The sequence below is a fragment of the Sinocyclocheilus rhinocerous genome, unplaced genomic scaffold, assembly GCF_001515625.1.
Source record: "Sinocyclocheilus rhinocerous isolate Xijiao unplaced genomic scaffold, SAMN03320098_v1.1 scaffold295, whole genome shotgun sequence".
Lineage (NCBI taxonomy): Eukaryota > Metazoa > Chordata > Actinopteri > Cypriniformes > Cyprinidae > Sinocyclocheilus > Sinocyclocheilus rhinocerous.
The window spans coordinates 172,925-192,774 of NW_015647035.1; the positions used below are offsets into that span (position 1 = coordinate 172,925).

At 35.0% G+C, this 19,850-nt stretch overlaps 1 protein-coding gene across 2 annotated transcripts in view; it reads left to right on the plus strand.

Moving 5' to 3' along the window:
- The window catches only part of LOC107708403 (protein kinase C epsilon type), a 96,355-nt gene that overhangs the window by 67,716 nt on the left and 8,789 nt on the right, over positions 1-19,850 (plus strand). For both annotated transcript variants that reach the window (XM_016512604.1, XM_016512605.1), the window contains exon 12: positions 10,764-10,918. In XM_016512604.1, coding sequence (XP_016368090.1) covers positions 10,764-10,918 — 155 coding nt within the window. The remainder of the gene's footprint in view (positions 1-10,763; positions 10,919-19,850) is intronic.

Here is a 19,850-nt window from a genome sequence, read left to right on the forward strand (position 1 = left end):
CCTAATGATCGCTCGCAGATTAAAGATTTGATTTATCCGCAGATTACATTTTGGACACAGATTGCAGCGTTTGGACTGCAGCGTTGCGTTTAATCAGATCTTGAACTAAGTGAATGCAGGTGTGTGTTCCCTTAATTTTTCTTTCATTTTTTTTTTTTTCTTGTTTTCTCTCATCAGTTCTTTGTTGCCTCACACGTAGCATGGCAGGCTGACCTCTTGTTGACATGCTCCGTTTCTCGCTCCATTTCGTGTTCCCTCAATGCCTAATTTGCCATCAGGCACTGCTGAGGACGCCTTTGCCCGGACTTGCTCTGCCCCTCACCCCCAGAAACAGCCTCAGCATCAGCAGAGCCGAGGTCTTGCACCGATCCCCGCTTATGTAACCCTCTGATAGACTTTCCCCATAGATACTCTTTAACCCATCGTTTCCAGTGCTCAATGAAATTATTTGATGTGTATATCGAACAAAGTAAAAGGGTGCAAAAAAATTAACTGTAACTAGTAATGTAAAGCAAGTTTAATTCTATAGCATATTTAATTCACAGTGCTTTACATAAGATTTATACACTACTGTTTAAAAGTTTGGGGTCGGTAAGATTTTTAAAAATGTTTGTGAACAAAGTCTCGTAAATGCTGCATTTATTTGACCAGAAAACACTTATATTGTGAAATATTGCTGCAATTTAAAATACCTGTTTTCTATTTGAATATATTTTAAAATGTATTTTATTCCTGTGACACAAAGCTGAATTTTCAGCATCATTACTCTGGACTTCAGTGGCACATGATCCTTCAGAAATCATTCTAATATGATGAGAAACATTTCTTATTATTGTCAATGTTGAAAACAGTTGTGTTGTGCCTATCTTATATCTTAAAAAAATATTTTAAGATTCTTTGATGATAGAAAGTTCAAAAGAACAGCATTTGTTTGAAATATAATTCTTTTGCAACATTATAAATGTTTGATCAATTTATTGCATCCTTGATGAATAAAACTATTAATTAAAAAAAAAATCTTATTGACTTCAAATTTTTTGAATGGTAGTGTAAATTTAGTTGATATATAACGTGTCCATAAATCAAGATTTTAGGTTAAAATTATGTATAAATGAAAGTGTTTTTCACCAATTTAATCACCTTTTTACTTTCACTAATAAAAAGTCACAAAGTGTAACTAAATCAATTAAAATAACTAAATTAAAGTTATTAAGAAAGTTCCTAATAACTATCAAAGCTTATTTTACAGTAAGTGTTCCAGAGATATGAAAACTACCAACAATACTGTTCAAAACATGAACGTAGTCTATAGGCCTTCTTATAGTTATATACTTATAATCTTTATGTTTTTTTAGATTTGTAGAAGTATGTGGCTTTCCCCTTCAAAACACATTATGTATGAATATTCAGGATGCATTGAAAGCTCTCCAAAAAATTCAGAAAATTGGGAACACACTCACTAATAAATGCATACCATGAATGCAAGCTACCTTTTTGGATAAAATTGGCAGCCAAAAGCATAAATGTTGATGTTTCAGAGGAGGTGCCTTATTTATAAAGTGAAGGCATGACATGAGCAGAAAGGTTGTTCCTAAAATGTGCACTGCTAATGAACCAGAGTTTTATCATGATTTTCAGACAGCAATCAGCCTCAGGATCACAGTACAGCTCTTATCCACCTAATTATACAGCTAAGCAATGTAAATAACATTATACAAGCAGCCAGAGCACATATGGATACTTATGGAGCTGAAAAAACTTCAGGCAGTGAGAGAGGGAGAAAAAGAAATTCTAAGATAGTTTATAGTGAAATTTTTTCCCCCCCTTTTTTTTTTTTTTTTGGATGATGTTCTCAAAGTTCTTATGAACACTTGTTGCAATCTGGTTAGTTTATACTCCCACACTTAACATCTTATCCAAGGGCTTTGAGGTTGGAGCGTTCCCAGATGTCTTGGCCAGGATCCCTCACATTTATGTTTTGTAGTCGCTCCATTAATTGCAGTCAGATTGTGCCGTGACATCTGTGTAGGCAGCCGTACCTGTCTGGACTTCAACTGAAGAAGACACTGAATACACACGCTCCACACATATCACAGATGCATGCTTTAAGTTGCAGTCCTTGAAGGGACAGTTCACCCAAAAATGAAAATTCTGTCATCATTTACTCTCCCTCATGTCATTCCAAGCCTGTATGAGTTTCCTCCTTCTGTTGAGCACAAAAGAAGATATTTTGAAGAATGATAGTAACCAAAGAGTTGATGGTAGCCATTGATTTTCTAGTATAGAATATAATGAATATAATAGTATATAATGACTTATTTTCATAAGTCAATGGCTACCCTCAACTGTTTGGTTAAATGCATTCTTCAAAATAGAAAGAAAGAAAGAAAGAAAGAAAGAAACTCATACAGGTTCAGAACAAGTGGAGGGTGAGTAAATGATGACAGAATTTTTATTTTTGGGTTAACTGTCTCTTTAAATCTCCATTTACAAGTGCAAAGTGACTCTGTTAATGGATCAAATCCAGCATGTTTGCTTTCAATGGCTACCCTCAACTGTTTGGTTAAATGCATTCTTCAAAATAGAAAGAAAGAAAGAAAGAAAGAAACTCATACAGGTTCAGAACAAGTGGAGGGTGAGTAAATGATGACAGAATTTTTATTTTTGGGTTAACTGTCTCTTTAAATCTCCATTTACAAGTGCAAAGTGACTCTGTTAATGGATCAAATCCAGCATGTTTGCTTTTCAGTGCCTTAATGGAATAGTCTTGATTGATACATGGATTTTGTACATTTGTTTGTTTTATCTGCTTTTTCTTTGTCAAAGTAATGAGGAATTTATTCCTGAGGAATATAATTAAATGTGCGACTACAGCTTGTTCTCACAAGCAAAAAAAATTCTTCTTTTTTTCTTTTTTATTTCGCAAACTAGACTGAATTCCTAGATGATGACATCTATATATATATATATATATATATATATATATGGAGAGATCTGTTTTTGTTAAGTTGTCTATGGGAGCTTTACAAACTGACGAAAGAAGAGAAGTAGTTTGCAGTGAATGCGGTTTGTATATGATGACAGATTTTGATTTGATTTTGCAGTTGCAAAAAATGAAATAAAAAAATGCAAAAGATGAGGCATTAGCTAGCCAGTGAGTTATTAGCAACATTTGCTCATTTAGTTGTCATAGCATTAAATGCAACATTATTTAGGGGCCAAGATGACTTCTGGGTAAACTTAAGGGGAGACACTGCAGGCAAAAACATTGTTTTTTCATGCACCTGTCAAGTTTGAGATTTTGGGCTTTTGGTTTTTCATAAAGTGTTTTTTTCAGAATAGTGGAAAGAAAACATCTTTCACTGTTAAGTGTTTCTTTTATAGCACTTTATCTATTTGTGTCAATAGATTTCAATTACATTACATATTTTTAAAGGCTGTTTTCTCAAAATGAGTTTTTTCTCCTACACTGAGCCATAAAGCTCCACTTCAGTAGCACTTACACACCAAACTTTACATTTTTATTCCTGTCTATATCCTGAAGGTTTTTACAGAGGGATTTGTTCATATATAATTTGCTTGATTATATACAACATTTTATTTCCCCCAAAAATTTGAAAATATAGTGTTTTCTATCCATTCTAAGCATTGACAAAAATGAGATACCCAAAATTCCCTCTGTAAAAACTTTAGACTCTAATATGTAAAAAAAATTAAACAAGAATTTTGAAACTGACATCATCCAGTGTTTAGATTTTTATACTAGAAATGTATGCAAATAAGCACATATTTCATTAAATAATCACTCATTTGCACATTTAAACCTAACATTTTAGAAAACTTGTAATACAAAAAAATGTTAGCAATTATCAATGTAATCAATCAGCTGGGTAAGTAAGGCGATAACTATTAGTTATTTTTTTTACCCTATTCACCTGCAGTGTCTCGCCTTAAGATGGCCCCTCCTGGGTAAACATCTACAAAACGCATATTACTAATTGCATATTACTAGTAATTACTTATGATATCATTCTTATTTATATACTTTGGTTGCACTTTATTTTACAGTATGTGCACTTAAGTGCACAGTGTACTTACCTACAAAAGTACTGGGTAATAAATGATAACCTTAAGTGGGTTAATGTTAGGTTTATAGGTAGGTTCAGAGTTAGTACCTAGTTATTACCCAGTTATTTTAATTACTATAAAGAGTACATAGTATGTACATGGACTGTAGAATAAATTACTACATATACTGTATTTTTTTTTTAGATTTAATTAATGTAAAATACTGAATCAACTATAAAATTGTGTTTTGACTGTTTAGTTGAGTAGTTGAATAGTAACACTAGTAATAGTATAGCTAATATTTTTACTTCACAAATCTAAGAACATTAATGTTTCCACAAAAACATTTTTTAAACATTCTTGAGATTTCTGGAATCGGACAATGAATTGTAAATATAGCAACGCTCCCAATTTCTGTTAATAAAATCAGTTTTGTCACAATTACATCAGACATACTGAAGGAAAATGGATATTGAATATTGTGTTGGACTATGGGGGGCATTTGAATCAAAATGGTTTTAAAATATACTGCTTTTAAATAAAGAAATTAAATCCATTTTTCCCCCTTTGGATTATTGTAAATTGTGCTTATCGGCTATTACGGGAAGGTGCCTCACTTTAATCCTGTCAGACACAAAGCCGGGCACCACAACAGGAAAAAGACATTTCCTCAAGCATGTGTGTTAAGAAAAGGCAGCATTTTACCTCCTTGTGTGGATTTAAGTTTGTAACGTTTATGTGCATCGGTTTACATATTCTTTATTTGCGTCCTGCAGTGTAACGCCTCCAGATAATAGAAAGGCAGATGGATGGTTGAGCTTTCAATACATTTTATTGTTTATTTTAGCAGAAACTATAATTTCACAAGTTCCTATCATAACAAAACATGCCCAGCTCATGTGAAAGCTGCACTTTACAGTACAATAGGTGTATAAATATCCCGTTGTTATCATATTTGTGTAGTATTAGGTTGCATTAATGTAAAGGCACCAGAATACCTCATGCCGTTGAGTTATCAGGTACCCGCTAAGCCCTGTTAACCCAGCGGCGTGTTTTTTCATCCCCCTACACATAAGCTTTTCTCTGTATAAACATTCCTCACAGGACTGAGTGTTCTCGCAGCATTTATGTGAAACATAGTGACATGCTCAAACCTGGAAAAGCATCCGAATGGGCCAATTAAAAACATTATGATGGACAGAGAGAGAGAGAGCAACACGGCTTCTGCAAATAAGCTGTGTAAAGAGTGTGTTGTTCTGAGAGAGACATTCCTGCTGCAGTGACAAGCATCATGAAATGGAGAGCAACAGCTTCTTGGCCAGAGGAGTGTGTATTAAGAGTCACTGGTAGCAGTGTATGTTGATTTACTATTTGACACAATTTCACTGGAGTCTATTCGGCATGGTCTAGACCAGTGTTTCCCAACCTTTTTTTAGTCGCGGCACCCTTTGGAAATTTTAACAAACTTGTGGCACCCTGCGGCACCCCGGTTGGGAAACACTGGTCTAGACTGACTCTATTTGTCAGTTTCCAATGTCAAATGTGTGTATTATATTTCTGGCATTTGCTGCCATACTTATTGCACTCAGAAGTTTTGCCAGCTGTGAATGATAGAGATATTGATCTAAGCCACAGTACTACTTATGTTAGAAATTAAATTTATTGTTAAGGGCCAATATTTTACCCCTGTATTTCATTTTCAGGGGCATTTTTTAAGACAGTGTATTTTGGGGAGATAAATGTGAAATTATTGCTTTGAGCTAAAACTAAAATCAAGACCAAATGCTAAAGTAATTGTAAATAATGCATTTTAAATCATCATTCAGTTTTGTTAGATCATGTACTCTCCCAGACTTGAATACAATCACAGTTTTAGGTTTTGGGGTTATTTTGGAGTGTTTTAGTTTTATTCTATTTTAATTTTAGCAACACATTCAACAACATTCATAGACATTTGATTTATTTATTTATTTTTATTTATTTTATTTTTTTTGAAGGAAATGAAAACTTTTATTCAGTATGTTACAAATAATATATATAGGCTATCAAATAAATGCTGTTCTTTTGATTTTTCAATTAATCAAAGAATCCTGAAAAATCTATCACCATTTCCACAAAAATATTAAGCAGCACAAATATATTCGGCATTGATAATAAAGAGAAATGTGTCTTGGGCAGCAAATCAGCATATTAGAATGATTTCTGAATTAGAATGATTTCTGAATTGGAATAATTTCTGAATTGGAATGGTTTCTGAAGGATCATGTGACACTGAAGACTGCAGTAATGATGCTGAAAATGCAGCTTTGCATCACAGGAATAAATTACATTTTAAAATATATTCGTTTTTTTTTAAGGTATCCCTGTTACAGTGTAATTATACATTTAAGTACTGAGTAATATTAATTAACTACATGTACTTACTATTTGGTTAGGATTAGGGTTTGGCTTAGGGTTACTTGCACGTAATTATGCATAATTAATTGTTATTATATAGTAAGTACATGTAACGTGTAATAAAGACACCTTAAAATAAAGTGTTACCATATATTCAAATAGGAAATAGTTATTTTAGATTGTAATCATTTTTGCAATATTACTGTTTTTACTGTATTTGTGATCAAATAAATAGATAAAAATGGAAATCCCAATTGGGTATTTTCTGTATCTGGGCCATTTTTTTTAGTTAGTTTTTATCTGAATTTCTGATCATGGTTACTGATGTAAAGGGCTGGAGGGCGGGCTGTTTGTTCTGAATGAAACCTTTGCTTTAGAAACGCAGTCCCTCAGCTTTCATCATTTGAGTCTCTGATACAGCTCACAACGCCTGGCATTCACCTTCACCTGAACCTCAAGCGTCAAAGAGAGAGAAAATGACTGTGTTTGTATAGAAAAAGCCCTTACAACAAACACTATAAGGGTCCTTTCCATTCAAAAAATGTTATTACACTGTTTTCACATTACATTATTACTACCCCTCCGCCTACCCCTTCCCCTTGTCCCTTGAAACAGAGTGTCAAGGGGTAGGGGTGAAAATATTCCCCTAAGAATTGGGACACCACTACTATGCCGTCACACGTTATCATACGTCGTCTAGCTCCTACAATACACACACCTATACTGGTGTGCTGGTGTGCATTAGAGCCTTTAATTACCGTTCTATATTAATGCGCTGCTTACTGACACACACACACACACACACACATATACAGTGGGTACGGAAAGTATTCAGACCCCCTTAAATTTTTCACTCTTTGTTATAGTCAAGCCGAGTGAAGGTTATCTGACCTCCTGTGCAGGCACACTACTAGTCAAAAGTTTGTAATAATTATGATTGTTTAATGTTTTTGAAAGAAGTCTTTTTTTGGTCAAAAATACAGAAAAAATAATACTGTGAAATATTATTACAATTTAAATAAGTGAATATATTTTAATTTATTCCTGTGATGTCAAAGCTGAATTTTCAGCAATATTACTCCAGTCTTCAGTGTCACATGATCCTTCAGAAATTATTCTAATATGCTGATTTGATGCGCCACTGACCGTGACATCTCTGTTTGTGTTCCATAATTTGAGTGATTTAATCCTTTGAAGGGATTGTTCACACAAAAATGAAAATTATACCATGATTTATGCTTTGTATACTTTGCACCCTCAAGCCATCCTAGGTGTAAATGACTTTCTTCTATCAGACAAATGCAATCGGAGTTATTTTAAAAAATGCCCTGGCTCTTCCAAGCTTTATAATGGCAGTGAATGGGAGTTGAGATTTTGAAGCCCAGAAAAGTGCATCTATCCATCATAAAAAGTACTCCACACTCTCCTGGGGTTTAATAACGGCCTTCTGAAATGAAGTGATGTATTTAGTTAAGAAAAATATCCATATTTAAAACTTTATAAACTGTAATCTCTAGCTTCCGCTAACTGTCGTACACGCGTTCACGAGAGAGTGGCGCTTCAGCAGATGACGTTGGACATAGGCGTAGCGAAAGCTTTATAAAGCATGGCTTGTTTATAAAGGATGGCTTGAGGGCGAGTAAATCATGGGGTAATTTTCATTTTTGGGTGAACTATCCCTGGTTGAAATACACAACACGACTTTTAAAGTCTGACTTTCAAGTTATTCCAAACACAAGAACCTCAAGCAGAAACACATGCGTTGTTGCTAGGAGACGTGTGAAAAATAAAAACAACGTGTTCTAAAATCGGTTCAAATTATCAAACATTTCTGATATCCTCCGACTGGATGGAATCATAGTCTGAAGCTAAAAATCAGAGTCTGTGACCATCATGCACTACGTGATTTTCTATGAAATCTGTCAACTCAAAACTGGAGACTGTCTCGGCAACTATAGCGTCAACTTGTCCAGACTGTAAATCAGGGCAAAAATCTGAGTAAAGTGCAGTGTATTCCAGCCTTAAGTTGTACTTTAACACTCATTCATATGAAGCGCAGATGAAGGTCAGCTGATACACTCTGTTAGACCTGCTTGTTGGGTCTTGGTAGTTATCCGTCGATCGGGCCTTTTCTCTTGCACGGCGCGGGGACGCCAGTATCTGTACATTTCTAATTAGAGGCAGGAAATGTTTATTGGCATTTGATTGGGTGGGCCTTTGCTGTGACTCTGGGCACATTTTAAACAGACTATTTCAGCATCCTGTTTAAACTCGCTTTCATAGCAAAAGGACAAGCAGGGCAGACTGGCCCACAATTACATAAGATAACAATGAAATCATGATTTCAATTAAAAAACATCAGCATATTATTCATATCATAATATAATAAAACAATAATAAATAACATAATATGAGTATTATAATGTGTTCCTGTGGCTCAGTGGTAGAGCATTGCAAAGCAGTGTAAAAGGTCGTGGGTTCAATTCCCAGGGAACACACATACTGGTAAAAAATTTATAGCCTGAATGCACTGCAAGTCGCTTTGGATAAAAGCATCTGCTAAATGCATACATTTATTTATTTTTATATCACTAAAGTGAGGAAGTTGTATGAGGCCTGTAATGGCTGGAAATATAACCTGCACATCACTTCTGATCATTCTTGTCTAAATTCTGAGGGAAGAAACAGGTAGCAATGAATATGGAATGAGACTAACTGAATATTAAAGAAAATATTCTCCACACCCCAGAGACTTTTTTTTTTCAGTATGTCTGAATCTTCTGAACTGCAACATGCAAAATATGCAACAACAAAAAAAGGCACTATGAACTCAATCATCTCCCTCACATTGTATCTGAAATATCCTCCTGTGTTTATTCTGGGGGTTTTCTCTTGTTTTCAGAGACTTCTTTTTTAATTGTTCAGATGGCAATTCTTTGAAGTATCCTTTTCCATTGTTAAGTTAGTTTTTGCAGAAAGCTGCAAATCGAGTTCTCCTTACAGCCAGATGAACATCTATGAGTATGTGCGTTCACAGTTCAGCATATTTCCTGAGCTGATCTTTATGTCTGCTGACTAGGACATGAGTCACATAGCTGGACTAGCAGTTTGTGTGGGTTTGATATACATCTTGATTCTTTGAAATGATGTGCATGAAGATAATAAGATATATTCTATTCAGCCATACAGGGCAACGGGTTCATGATTTCAGAAAACAGCTGCTGGATGCTTCTCGGGCTGTGTCTTCTCTCATTGACTCTGAACTTTCCAACATTTATATTCTATTCTACGGCCTTGTCTTTTAACCGCAGTTGCAGTTAATAGTTGGATTTCATAATCTCTCAAAAATTATTTTCATTTGAAAGTGCATTCCCCTATGTCTGAACACTTTAGGGCTGAAAAATAAGAAACAGATTTAAAAAAAAATAAACCGAACTGAAAATTATTTTTATGACTTTTTATGGTCCTGTTAAAGGTTCTTGAAAGTTGCAGATGGAAAGCTGTATTAAAATGTAAATGGAACAAATGACTTATAAAGGGATAGGCCATCCAAAAATGAAAATTTGCTGTTAATTTACTCTCCCTCAGGCCATTCAAGATGTAGGTGACTTTTTTATTCAGTAGAACAGTAAAGAAGATTTTTAGCTGAAACCGTGGTCCTTCGTGATTCACAAAATGCTGGTCAACGGCTACCGGCACGTTTTTTGAGAGTCAAAAAAAGCATATACAGGCAACACAAACTATATATAGATATCTTATGAAGCTTTTTCTTGTGGTCTGTGCAATAAACTGAACCTTATTTACAACATTATTACCTGTAATCCATAGCCTCAGCCAAACTGGAGTGATGTCCGGTTTGCAAACAAATCGTTCTTTTGAAATGGTTCTTTTTCGCCAAAATTTTCTGTACTTTATTGAGATGTTTCTTTGTAATGGTTCAGTCAAAAAGACCCATCTCATGATTTTTGAATCAGTATGAATCAGTCTAACTTCTCAGCCTAACATTATAATGTCCATCTCAAAAATAGTGTTGTGTTTTAGCTTTTTTTATTTGTATAGTAGTTATATAGTAGGCAAAAAGACCCTCAAATCTCCATCTCAAGAGTTGTAAGAATCTGTAAATGCCTTGCAATTCCATACTTGTATGTAGACACCAAATGAAGTCCTTGATTTCAGGGTGCCGTGATGTTTGCTTAAAGAAGAATACTTCTGAACAAATGAGAAATTGTTCGAATTAAACTACTAGCAAAGTTATTGAGTTAAGCAATGAACCTGTCTCCTCTGTTTCTTCTCTTTAGGACCGTTTGTTCTTCGTCATGGAATATGTGAACGGCGGAGACCTGATGTTCCAGATCCAACGTTCACGCAAATTCGATGAAGCTCGTTCCCGGTTTTACGCTGCCGAGGTGACCTCAGCCCTCATGTTCCTGCACCAAAATGGGGTCATTTACAGGTAAATTCATTGCTAGGCAACTGACCACTGAAAAAGGACAAAGGTCAAACAGCATTCAGGCAGTGTTTGGTTCCAAACCATAAACTTCTTCTGTTTGTCTCACTGATAGACATAGCATCATTGTTAAGCAGCCAAAAGAATGCAATGTCTTGAAACGCCTCAGCCAAAATACCATTGTAACGCACAAAAGATGCATTCCAAATTTAGTGAAATTTTAGCCTGATCGTTTTTGGATGGAAAATTAGCCATCCGTTCCAAGTGTTTGCTCAAGTTTAATCCGGAATCCAGATAATTTCTTTTCTCAGAGGGCTGTCACGCAATCCTGAACAGATTAGGTCTGAAGCGAATCAAATGAAGTCTGTATCACATGAGCTGGCTCTGGCATGGTACGTTGAATCTTTAGGAGCTATTTTGCCTAGAGACAGGAGCCCTTGTCTGCCTTGTTTACCTCAGGTTGTTTACTTTGATGAGCTATGTGCAATGATTTATTCGTTCCCAGACAGTTTGTTTACCTTCTCAATTGTGTGTCATTAACCACACACAACGAGCAGTGCTTCTGGGGCTGGAAGGCCAGGCTTTCCTTGGGATCATTTTTATCTATCACTGGGTTTTTTTTACTGTGGAATCCATCTTAACTGTCCAAAAATATCATAAGTTTGCATGTTGTTTACGCAGCATTATTCTGTAGTGCTGACGCGTCATACACATGACATTTTACAGTGAAATTGCATGCATGACATCAACACTACAAAATAACGCTGCACATGAGAACAGAATCTGTTATACAGATTGCAATACAGATTTCATTGTAAAACCATATGCATGATGCCAACACTACAAATGTAAAGCTGCACATAAACAACATGCAAACCTATGATGCTTTTGGAATTTGTAATACAGATTAATTTGTCATTCCAGTATGAAATTGTTTGTTTGATGCCAGAACTTCAAAATAAGTCTACATGTAAACAACATGCAAACCGGTTATGTTTTTGGACTGTATGACAAGAAAATGACAAGCTGAATCTGTAAAATGACAAATGAATCTGTAATACAGATACATTTGTCATTCTGCTATAAAACTGCATGCATGACGCTAGAACTACAAAATAAAGCTGCATGTAAACAACATGCAAACCTATAATGTTTTTGGATAGAATGACAAGAAAATTACAAGCTGAAACTGTAATGACTAATGAATCTGTAATACAGATTCATTTCCCATTTCACTGTAAAATCATATATATGACTCCAGCACTACAAAATTAATCTGCATGTAAACAACATGCAAACCTGTTATGTTTTTGGACAGTGTGACAAGAAAATGACAAGCTGAATCTGTAAAATGACAGATGAATCTGAAGTACAGACTCATTTGTCATTCTGCTGTAAAATCATATGCTTGATGCCAGCACTGCAAAATAACAGTGCATGTAAACTACATGCAAACCTATGATATTTTTGGACGGTATGACTACAAAATGACAAGTTGAATCTGTCATGTAAATGACAAATGTAATACAGATTTATTTGTCATTTAACAAGTTCAGCTTGTCACTTTTATAGTTGGTTCAACAGAATAATGCAGGGAGCACAAGTCATCTTGACCTCTTCTTCCCGTTGCCCCTCTGGGCCTCACTGAACCCAGCGACCTGTGAGTTTCCTCACCCACCCATTCTCGGCCTGGTCCTGAGCTCTTTCTGGTCTCAGACAGGAAGAATCTCATTTGGAGTTTAATGTTGTATTGAATTAAATCCACCTCCTCCCCAAACCTGCCTTCCTGACCCCATTTTTTCAGAGACTGAAGGGAAATGGGGGTTCTTATGAAAGTAGGACACTTAAGGCGAATAGGTCAAGCAAAGACAGTGGTTCTAATTACATGGAGTTTATTATTTTTCCCCTTCAAAATTAACAATTATCTCTGCTACTCTAGGGACTCCTTCATCAAGTTATTGGTATGTTCAACAAAAAGAACATTGGTTACATGAGCTTTATTTGAATTGCAAGGCACAAGAAACCAAAATGTGAATTACAACATAGAACTTGCCAAAATTACAGCCTGATACATGTGTTTTTGTTTTTGTTTTTTCTTTTGGTCATTTCTTATCTCATTTAGTGTGTCTCCTGAAATTGCTTTTTAAAAAACTTCTCCATTCACTCCATGAGCAGGATCTATTTAAGAACACAGTGTGTTGGACGACTGCCATGACATCCATTCATGTATCTTACCCACCTCCCAGTTGTCTGACCCCTTGTTTATGGTTGCGACTGCTGACATGACGTTCCTTTGGCAAGAAAGTGGACAGGATGTGATTTGCTCAATATGAATGGCGTATTGTGTGTTATAAGAATAACAGCACACACACACACACATGGACTTCCAGTTATACACCTCAAATTCAGCTCTGGCGCCAGTTCTGTCAATTACCTGATGGTGACGACCAGACCATGACACGCTGAACTAGTGCTCTGCCATCACTGAAGGTCATTTCATGCAAAGCGTGCTGGGAGATTGATTGATCAGAAGGCCTATCTCATCTGGCTCTGGCTCTGCTCTGGCCCAGCACAGGAAAAAACAAAGGAAGCATAAATTGTGCAGGTACTCCATACAGGAGATGGGGTTCGCAAAATAATATGGTGTCCTGGAGACCAATTTCCCACTAGGTACATAAAACATTTCACTCATCTGTCTGTCTGTTTGAATATATGTTATAAGGGAAATTGTTCAATATTGTGTATAGGGCAGACTGGAGTTAGTTGTTGCATTGGGAAACTTTTCACACATCTTAAGCTATAAGGAATTTTAAAAAGTCCAATTATGCATGTGTATATTTACTATCAGTGATTTTTGTTGGTTCCAAACATCTAATTCAAAAGCATAGTTTTTTTCGTTCTTTCTTTGTGTGTGTGTGTGTGTGTGTGTGTGTGTGAATTTTTTCCTCCAAACTAAAATTTGAATTTCATCATTTTTTGTTTTGTTTTGTTTTTTTGCCGTAGCTGTTGGATAAAAAATTGGATACAATAAAACCACACTGACAAGTTTTTAACTCAAATTACAGTGCTTATGACACAGGTCAGGGCAAGTGGTCACTTTTTTTGGACGGTTATTAAATTGATTTAAGTTTATTTCTTATCATTTCAATTGGCCAAAGCAATGGTATGATATTTTGCATGTTACTTATAATTTATTTATATACAGGACTGTTGAAAAGTTTAGGGTTGGTAAGCTTTTTTAATGTTTTGAATGTTTCTTCTGCTCACCAAGGCTGCATTATTTGATCAAAATACAGTACAACAGTAATATTCTAAAATATTATTCCAATCTAAAATCACTGTATTCTATTTGAATATATTTTAAAATGCAATTTATTCCTGTGATGCAAAGCTGAATTTTCAGTATCATTACTCAAGTCTTCAGTGTCACATGATACTTCAGAAATCATTTTAATTCTAAGATGCATTCTAAGATTTGCTATTCAAAAAACATTTCTTATTTTTTATTAGTTGAAAACAGTTTTGTCACTTAATATTTTCGTGGGAACTGTGATACTATTTTTTTCAGGATTAAGGTGTTCAGTGAAGGTTTTTTTTTTTTTTTTGCAAAGATTTTAACATTTTTAGTGATGAATGTGGTCAAACAAAAAGTGTGACATTAACCCTGGTCACCCCTAAATCTGATCACCCTGCTAAAAGCAAGCCATGAGCCATTGTCATCATAGCTTCGAGCGTGGCACTTAATGTTAGGTTGCTTCAGTAATAAGTTTAAGCAGAGCTCTATGACGACATCATGTGAAACTTGTGAAAATTTCTACTGGTTATAAATAAAGTTCCCAGATTATTCCCCCTTTGGCCTTTGGTCTCATTCTGAATGGCATCCTTGCGTTTTGGGAAAGCCCTACATTGCAGGAGACCTGCATGTCGGAACACAGTCTGCGTGTTAACGCTTCTGCATGCAAGCACAGGGCAGAACAGCATTTTTCCCCCATGAGAACCAATTTCACCTCACTGTGACCTGCCACACATACCTAAAAAAAAACTAAATGCAGAACATTCTAGAACAAAATGCGCAGGGGCAGCTTTCTTCTCCCTATCAGGGAAGGACATGGTGGCAGTTTTGACTGAAACCACAGAAGTTTGATCTGGTTAAAGAGGACATGTTTGAGCTTGATTTCCCTGCTGTAGATTGCAATTGGCTGCTTTGGTTGTTTGTTCGGATTCAGCGCTCTAAAAATAGATAGTAAGAGCAGGTGGCATAGATGTAGCTCCTCTGCTTGATTACCCATCTTTTGTTGACCTGTGGCTCTTGAGGGATTTTGTAACGGTGTAACATAGGAGTGTTAGGGGTATAGAGGACACAACAGCACAGTGAGATCTGTTTGTCAGATGGATGTGCTCTTTGTAACCTTTCACCTAAAAAGCAACATAAGCCTATTGAGGCGCTGTTCACTTTCATACAATAAGTATCCTTGTGATCCTCTTTCTGTAAGGGTTAATTGATATGTATTAAACCAAGAGCACATTCAGAGAAAAAACAGGCTCTTACTTTAGTAAAGCAAGGTCTTCTGTGTGCTAAGTCTGGACTAAGAAGCACACTTACAGCCCCTATAATTGCTAATCACTGTAACCTTGTACGCAAGTTGTGTTTTACACGATGATTGGTTGATTTTTGTTCCTTTCCGTTCACTAATATCAACAGAGAAACGGCAATCTTGTTTCTGGGGCACTGCTCTGCAGGTGACCTGGGCTACTAGTTGCTGTGTAATTTAGTTATAAAGAGTATTTTCTTCACTGTTATGCATGAATATTAATTAGATCATGCGGACGTTGCTTGGTAAGCTTCCAGGAGTGTCCGACTAACTTAGTATTCCTGAGCAAAGTGCTCACCTTGGTAGGGTAGGTAAATTACAGGTAAATATACAGACATCTGAGAAGATAACAGTCCATCAATAGCATTACATAATGCCTAATAGATCATTAATTAAAATGCAAATTTCTCAGTGCATGCTTGTGTAAAATGTGTGTGCATGCATTTGTGTAAATTGTACCAATGTTAAAGTATTTTAAACTTTAAACTTAAACTTTTCTGTGTTCCATGAAATTTGAACTTTAAAGTGGTGCTAAACTAATATTTTAGCATAGAGCTGTCTAATGTGATATATATTATGTATAAAGTATAAATATAATAAATATTTATACACTAATGTTTTTTATTTATTTATTAGATTTTAATCTATTAAATTAGATTTTTTTTGTTTTAAAACAATTTAAAATAAATACAATTATTACCGTTTAAAATGACTTTTGATGTCAAAGCTGAATTTTTAGCATCATTACGCCAGTCTAATCATTTTAATGTGCTGATTTGCTGCTCAAGAGACATGTCTTATTATTATCAATGTTAAAAACAGTTATGCCGCTTAATATTTTTGTGGAAACAATGATACATTTTTCAGGATTATTTGATACATTTAAAAAAACAGCATTTATTTGAGAAATAAATCTTGTAACACTATTATCACTTTTGATCATTTTTAAATGCATCCTTACTGAATAAATGTGTTATATATATATATATATATATATATATATATTACGCCAGTCTAATCATTTTAATGTGCTGATTTGCTGCTCAAGAGACATGTCTTATTATTATCAATGTTAAAAACAGTTATGCCGCTTAATATTTTTGTGGAAACAATGATACATTTTTCAGGATTATTTGATACATTTAAAAAAACAGCATTTATTTGAGAAATAAATCTTGTAACACTATTATCACTTTTGATCATTTTTAAATGCATCCTTACTGAATAAATGTGTTATATATATATATATATATGTGTGTTATACACACACACACACACACACACAGTGATTTGTCATTCTAAATATTTGCACACAATGGTAATATAAAATATATGGTATTTAATAGATATTAATATTAAATGTATAATTATTAATTATTATTATTAGCTAAATGTTTCCAATTTTCTAACATTATAATAAAGAGTTGTACGTCATGTCCTTCATTGGTATTGTTGTAATGGAATAGCGTATTGTCCTTTGGAAAAAAATGCATATTTTTCAGCTTTCTAGCACATTTTTTTTTTTAGCAAAGAGGTCACTGTGTACGTAATGCAAATATCACTCCTCCAGATTCACTTAAAAACACAGGAAATGTTCTAAATTGAGTCTGTTGCCATCTCTCCCTCTCTCTCTCTCTCTCTCTCTCTCTCTCTGTCTTTCTCTGGCTCTGCCTTGTTGTTCTATGTTGTTGTGTTCTTAATATGTCAGTACTTTCCTCCAAATGAAAGGAGCTCTAGTGAAATTTAATACAATAGTTAATCTCAACCTTTATAGCCCTTTTGTGTTTTACAGCTCGTGCTAAACTCGAAAGCTTCTCATGTCGTTTATATGTTTTTCTTTTATCATTATTTAAACTGCCTTTCATCGAAAACTTTTTTTAACTTACTAATTTACTTAGTAAAAGCACCTTTTCAAATGTCTTATTGTTTTTAGGTTTCCATATTTTACACGTTTAGCATTTACGTTTGATTCATTCATTAATTTATGAAAGATAAGTGAGAATCAGTATTGAGGAATGATGTTACTTTTAAACAAAGAGGATTTAATGAGGCTCTAATGAGGCATTTTATTTGCACAGAACCAACGGCACATCTAATCGGCTTCTGATATTGTGTGGATATTATCTCGAATCTGAGTGGACCTGAAGCCTCACCTCACAGTCTCAAAAAGTCTCTGACAAAAAATAAATAAATATGTTACTTAAGATCCTGGCATTCACCGTTTATGCACTTCAAAGAGGACAGATAAGAGCGGCAAATGTAGCAAAGTCACATAATCTAAATCAACAAATGAAGCTCGCCGGATGAATTAAGGTCTCTTTCTTGGGAAAGAGAGGAAGGGCGGCGTGACCGGGACACGTTGGAAGGTGTGTGGAGTACCTTAGGACTTAGACAGGAATGGATAGAGGGAGAAAAAGAGAGACAGATGGAGAGATGGACGATTCTGGAAGCGCATGTGGGTATATAGGACAATACAGAGCAGCCGTTCACGTCTCATGAACTTTCCACCTCTTTCTTTCTGTGAACCTACACTAAAGGTCAAACACACCTACTCTTTCTTTAATTGACTTTTTCACATTTTAATAATAGTTGATGACTCAAGTGGAAATTTTAAACTAATTTATTTTATATAGACTTTAACATTTTGACTCCTCAATCAAGAAGTGGATCATAAATTTGGGAAGTGGGTCTCTCATCTTTCCAACATTCATTACTAACACTTTTCCACACTTCTGCATGTAAAGAGTGATTGAAGACTCTCGGTGGGGAAAGACAGAGAGGAATGAAGCCCCCCGCGCCAACTTTCAGACCAACGGGAACGTGCCGAGCACCAGGGTGCCTTTCTGAAAGGAACAGTTGCGTGAGGGATCCGACGCTCCCCTCCCTTTTCAGTGAGGATGGTTTTATGAAAACACCTTTGACTGAATGACATCCTGCGAAGTGATGTTGACATTCTTGTTGCAATCAACCATCAAACCCCAATCCAACTGGTTTAATCCAACTCTGTGTTGTCTTTCATCAGTGGCACCTTATCATCTCACGCTCTCCTTTTCTTGTTTCGTTCGCTCTCTCTCTCTTCACCTTCTTCTTGTGCTGGTTAAATTCACTGCACGGGTACATGCAGAGCACCTTTTACATAAATTTGTGTCTTATGCATCCCCATAAGCATGATATAATACTGCAGCATTGACAAGTCTGGCCTGAAATATGTTATTTTAAACCTACACTGGATATTTGTTTTGCATTATCACTACTAAAACCTGCAACTTTACTTAATTACTTCTGTATGTATGTAAGCAATGCTGTGGACAATTTATATTTTACTTAAGAAAGTAAAGTAAAAAAAAGTATTTGTAAATATTTAAACATGGATGTATTCAAATATTAAAAACATAATAAATACAATTATGAAAATCAAACGTATACATTTTTAAGTTTTAAAAGTTCTTACTTTTTAGTTAGTACATTTTTCACATTTTGAATTATTTAAATATTTCTTTTTTTTTTTTTTTACCTAACAGTCAATAATCAAATTACACTACAATTAATTTGATCTTTTATACTGCTTTTATCAATGCGATTTATCAATTTGACAAACTTGACTGAAATGTGAACATGGTTGACAATCAAACTATCAACAACTGTTTTCAAATGTCACAGAACTATTAAATTTAAGTTTTAATGATTTCAGGTGCAAGAGTGTTATGAGACCTGTCAGAACATTGAAAGAACTGGACAGGTTGATACAGTTTTATACAGATTGTGTGAAATCTCTGTATCTTGACTTCTTCAGTCAAGTTCACTATTTAAGAATTTTTAATTTTAGGATCTTATTTTCAATGAAAATAAATATGGAAACTTTTTTTTTTCTTTTTACTTTCACAAAAGTTTGTCATGATACTTAATTGACTAAAATTTCTGAAATGAATTGCATATTCTGTTAGAATGTTTGGTGTCACTGGTCATACTTGTGTGTTGTCTGTTTGGTCATAGATTTTTCTGTTGCTGTCTGTCCGTGAGCAAAGGCTGGCATCAGGATATTAGTGTCCGCTTGATCAAACAAATATCAGATATTTGAGCGTCAGTTAATGATTCACCTGCTGTGTTGCAGTGTTAAGTGTTGCTTAATGTTTAAATAGAGACTTTCAGAATCTAGGTCATGCATCAGTCATTTTAGGATGCTTAAAGGGATAGTTCACCCAAAAATGAAAATTTGATGTTTATCTGCTTACCCCCAGGGCATCCAAGATGTAGGTGACTTTGTTTCTTCAGTAGAACACAAACAAATATTTTTAACTCAAACCGTTGCAGTCTGTCAGTCATATAATGGAAGTGAATGGGAATCA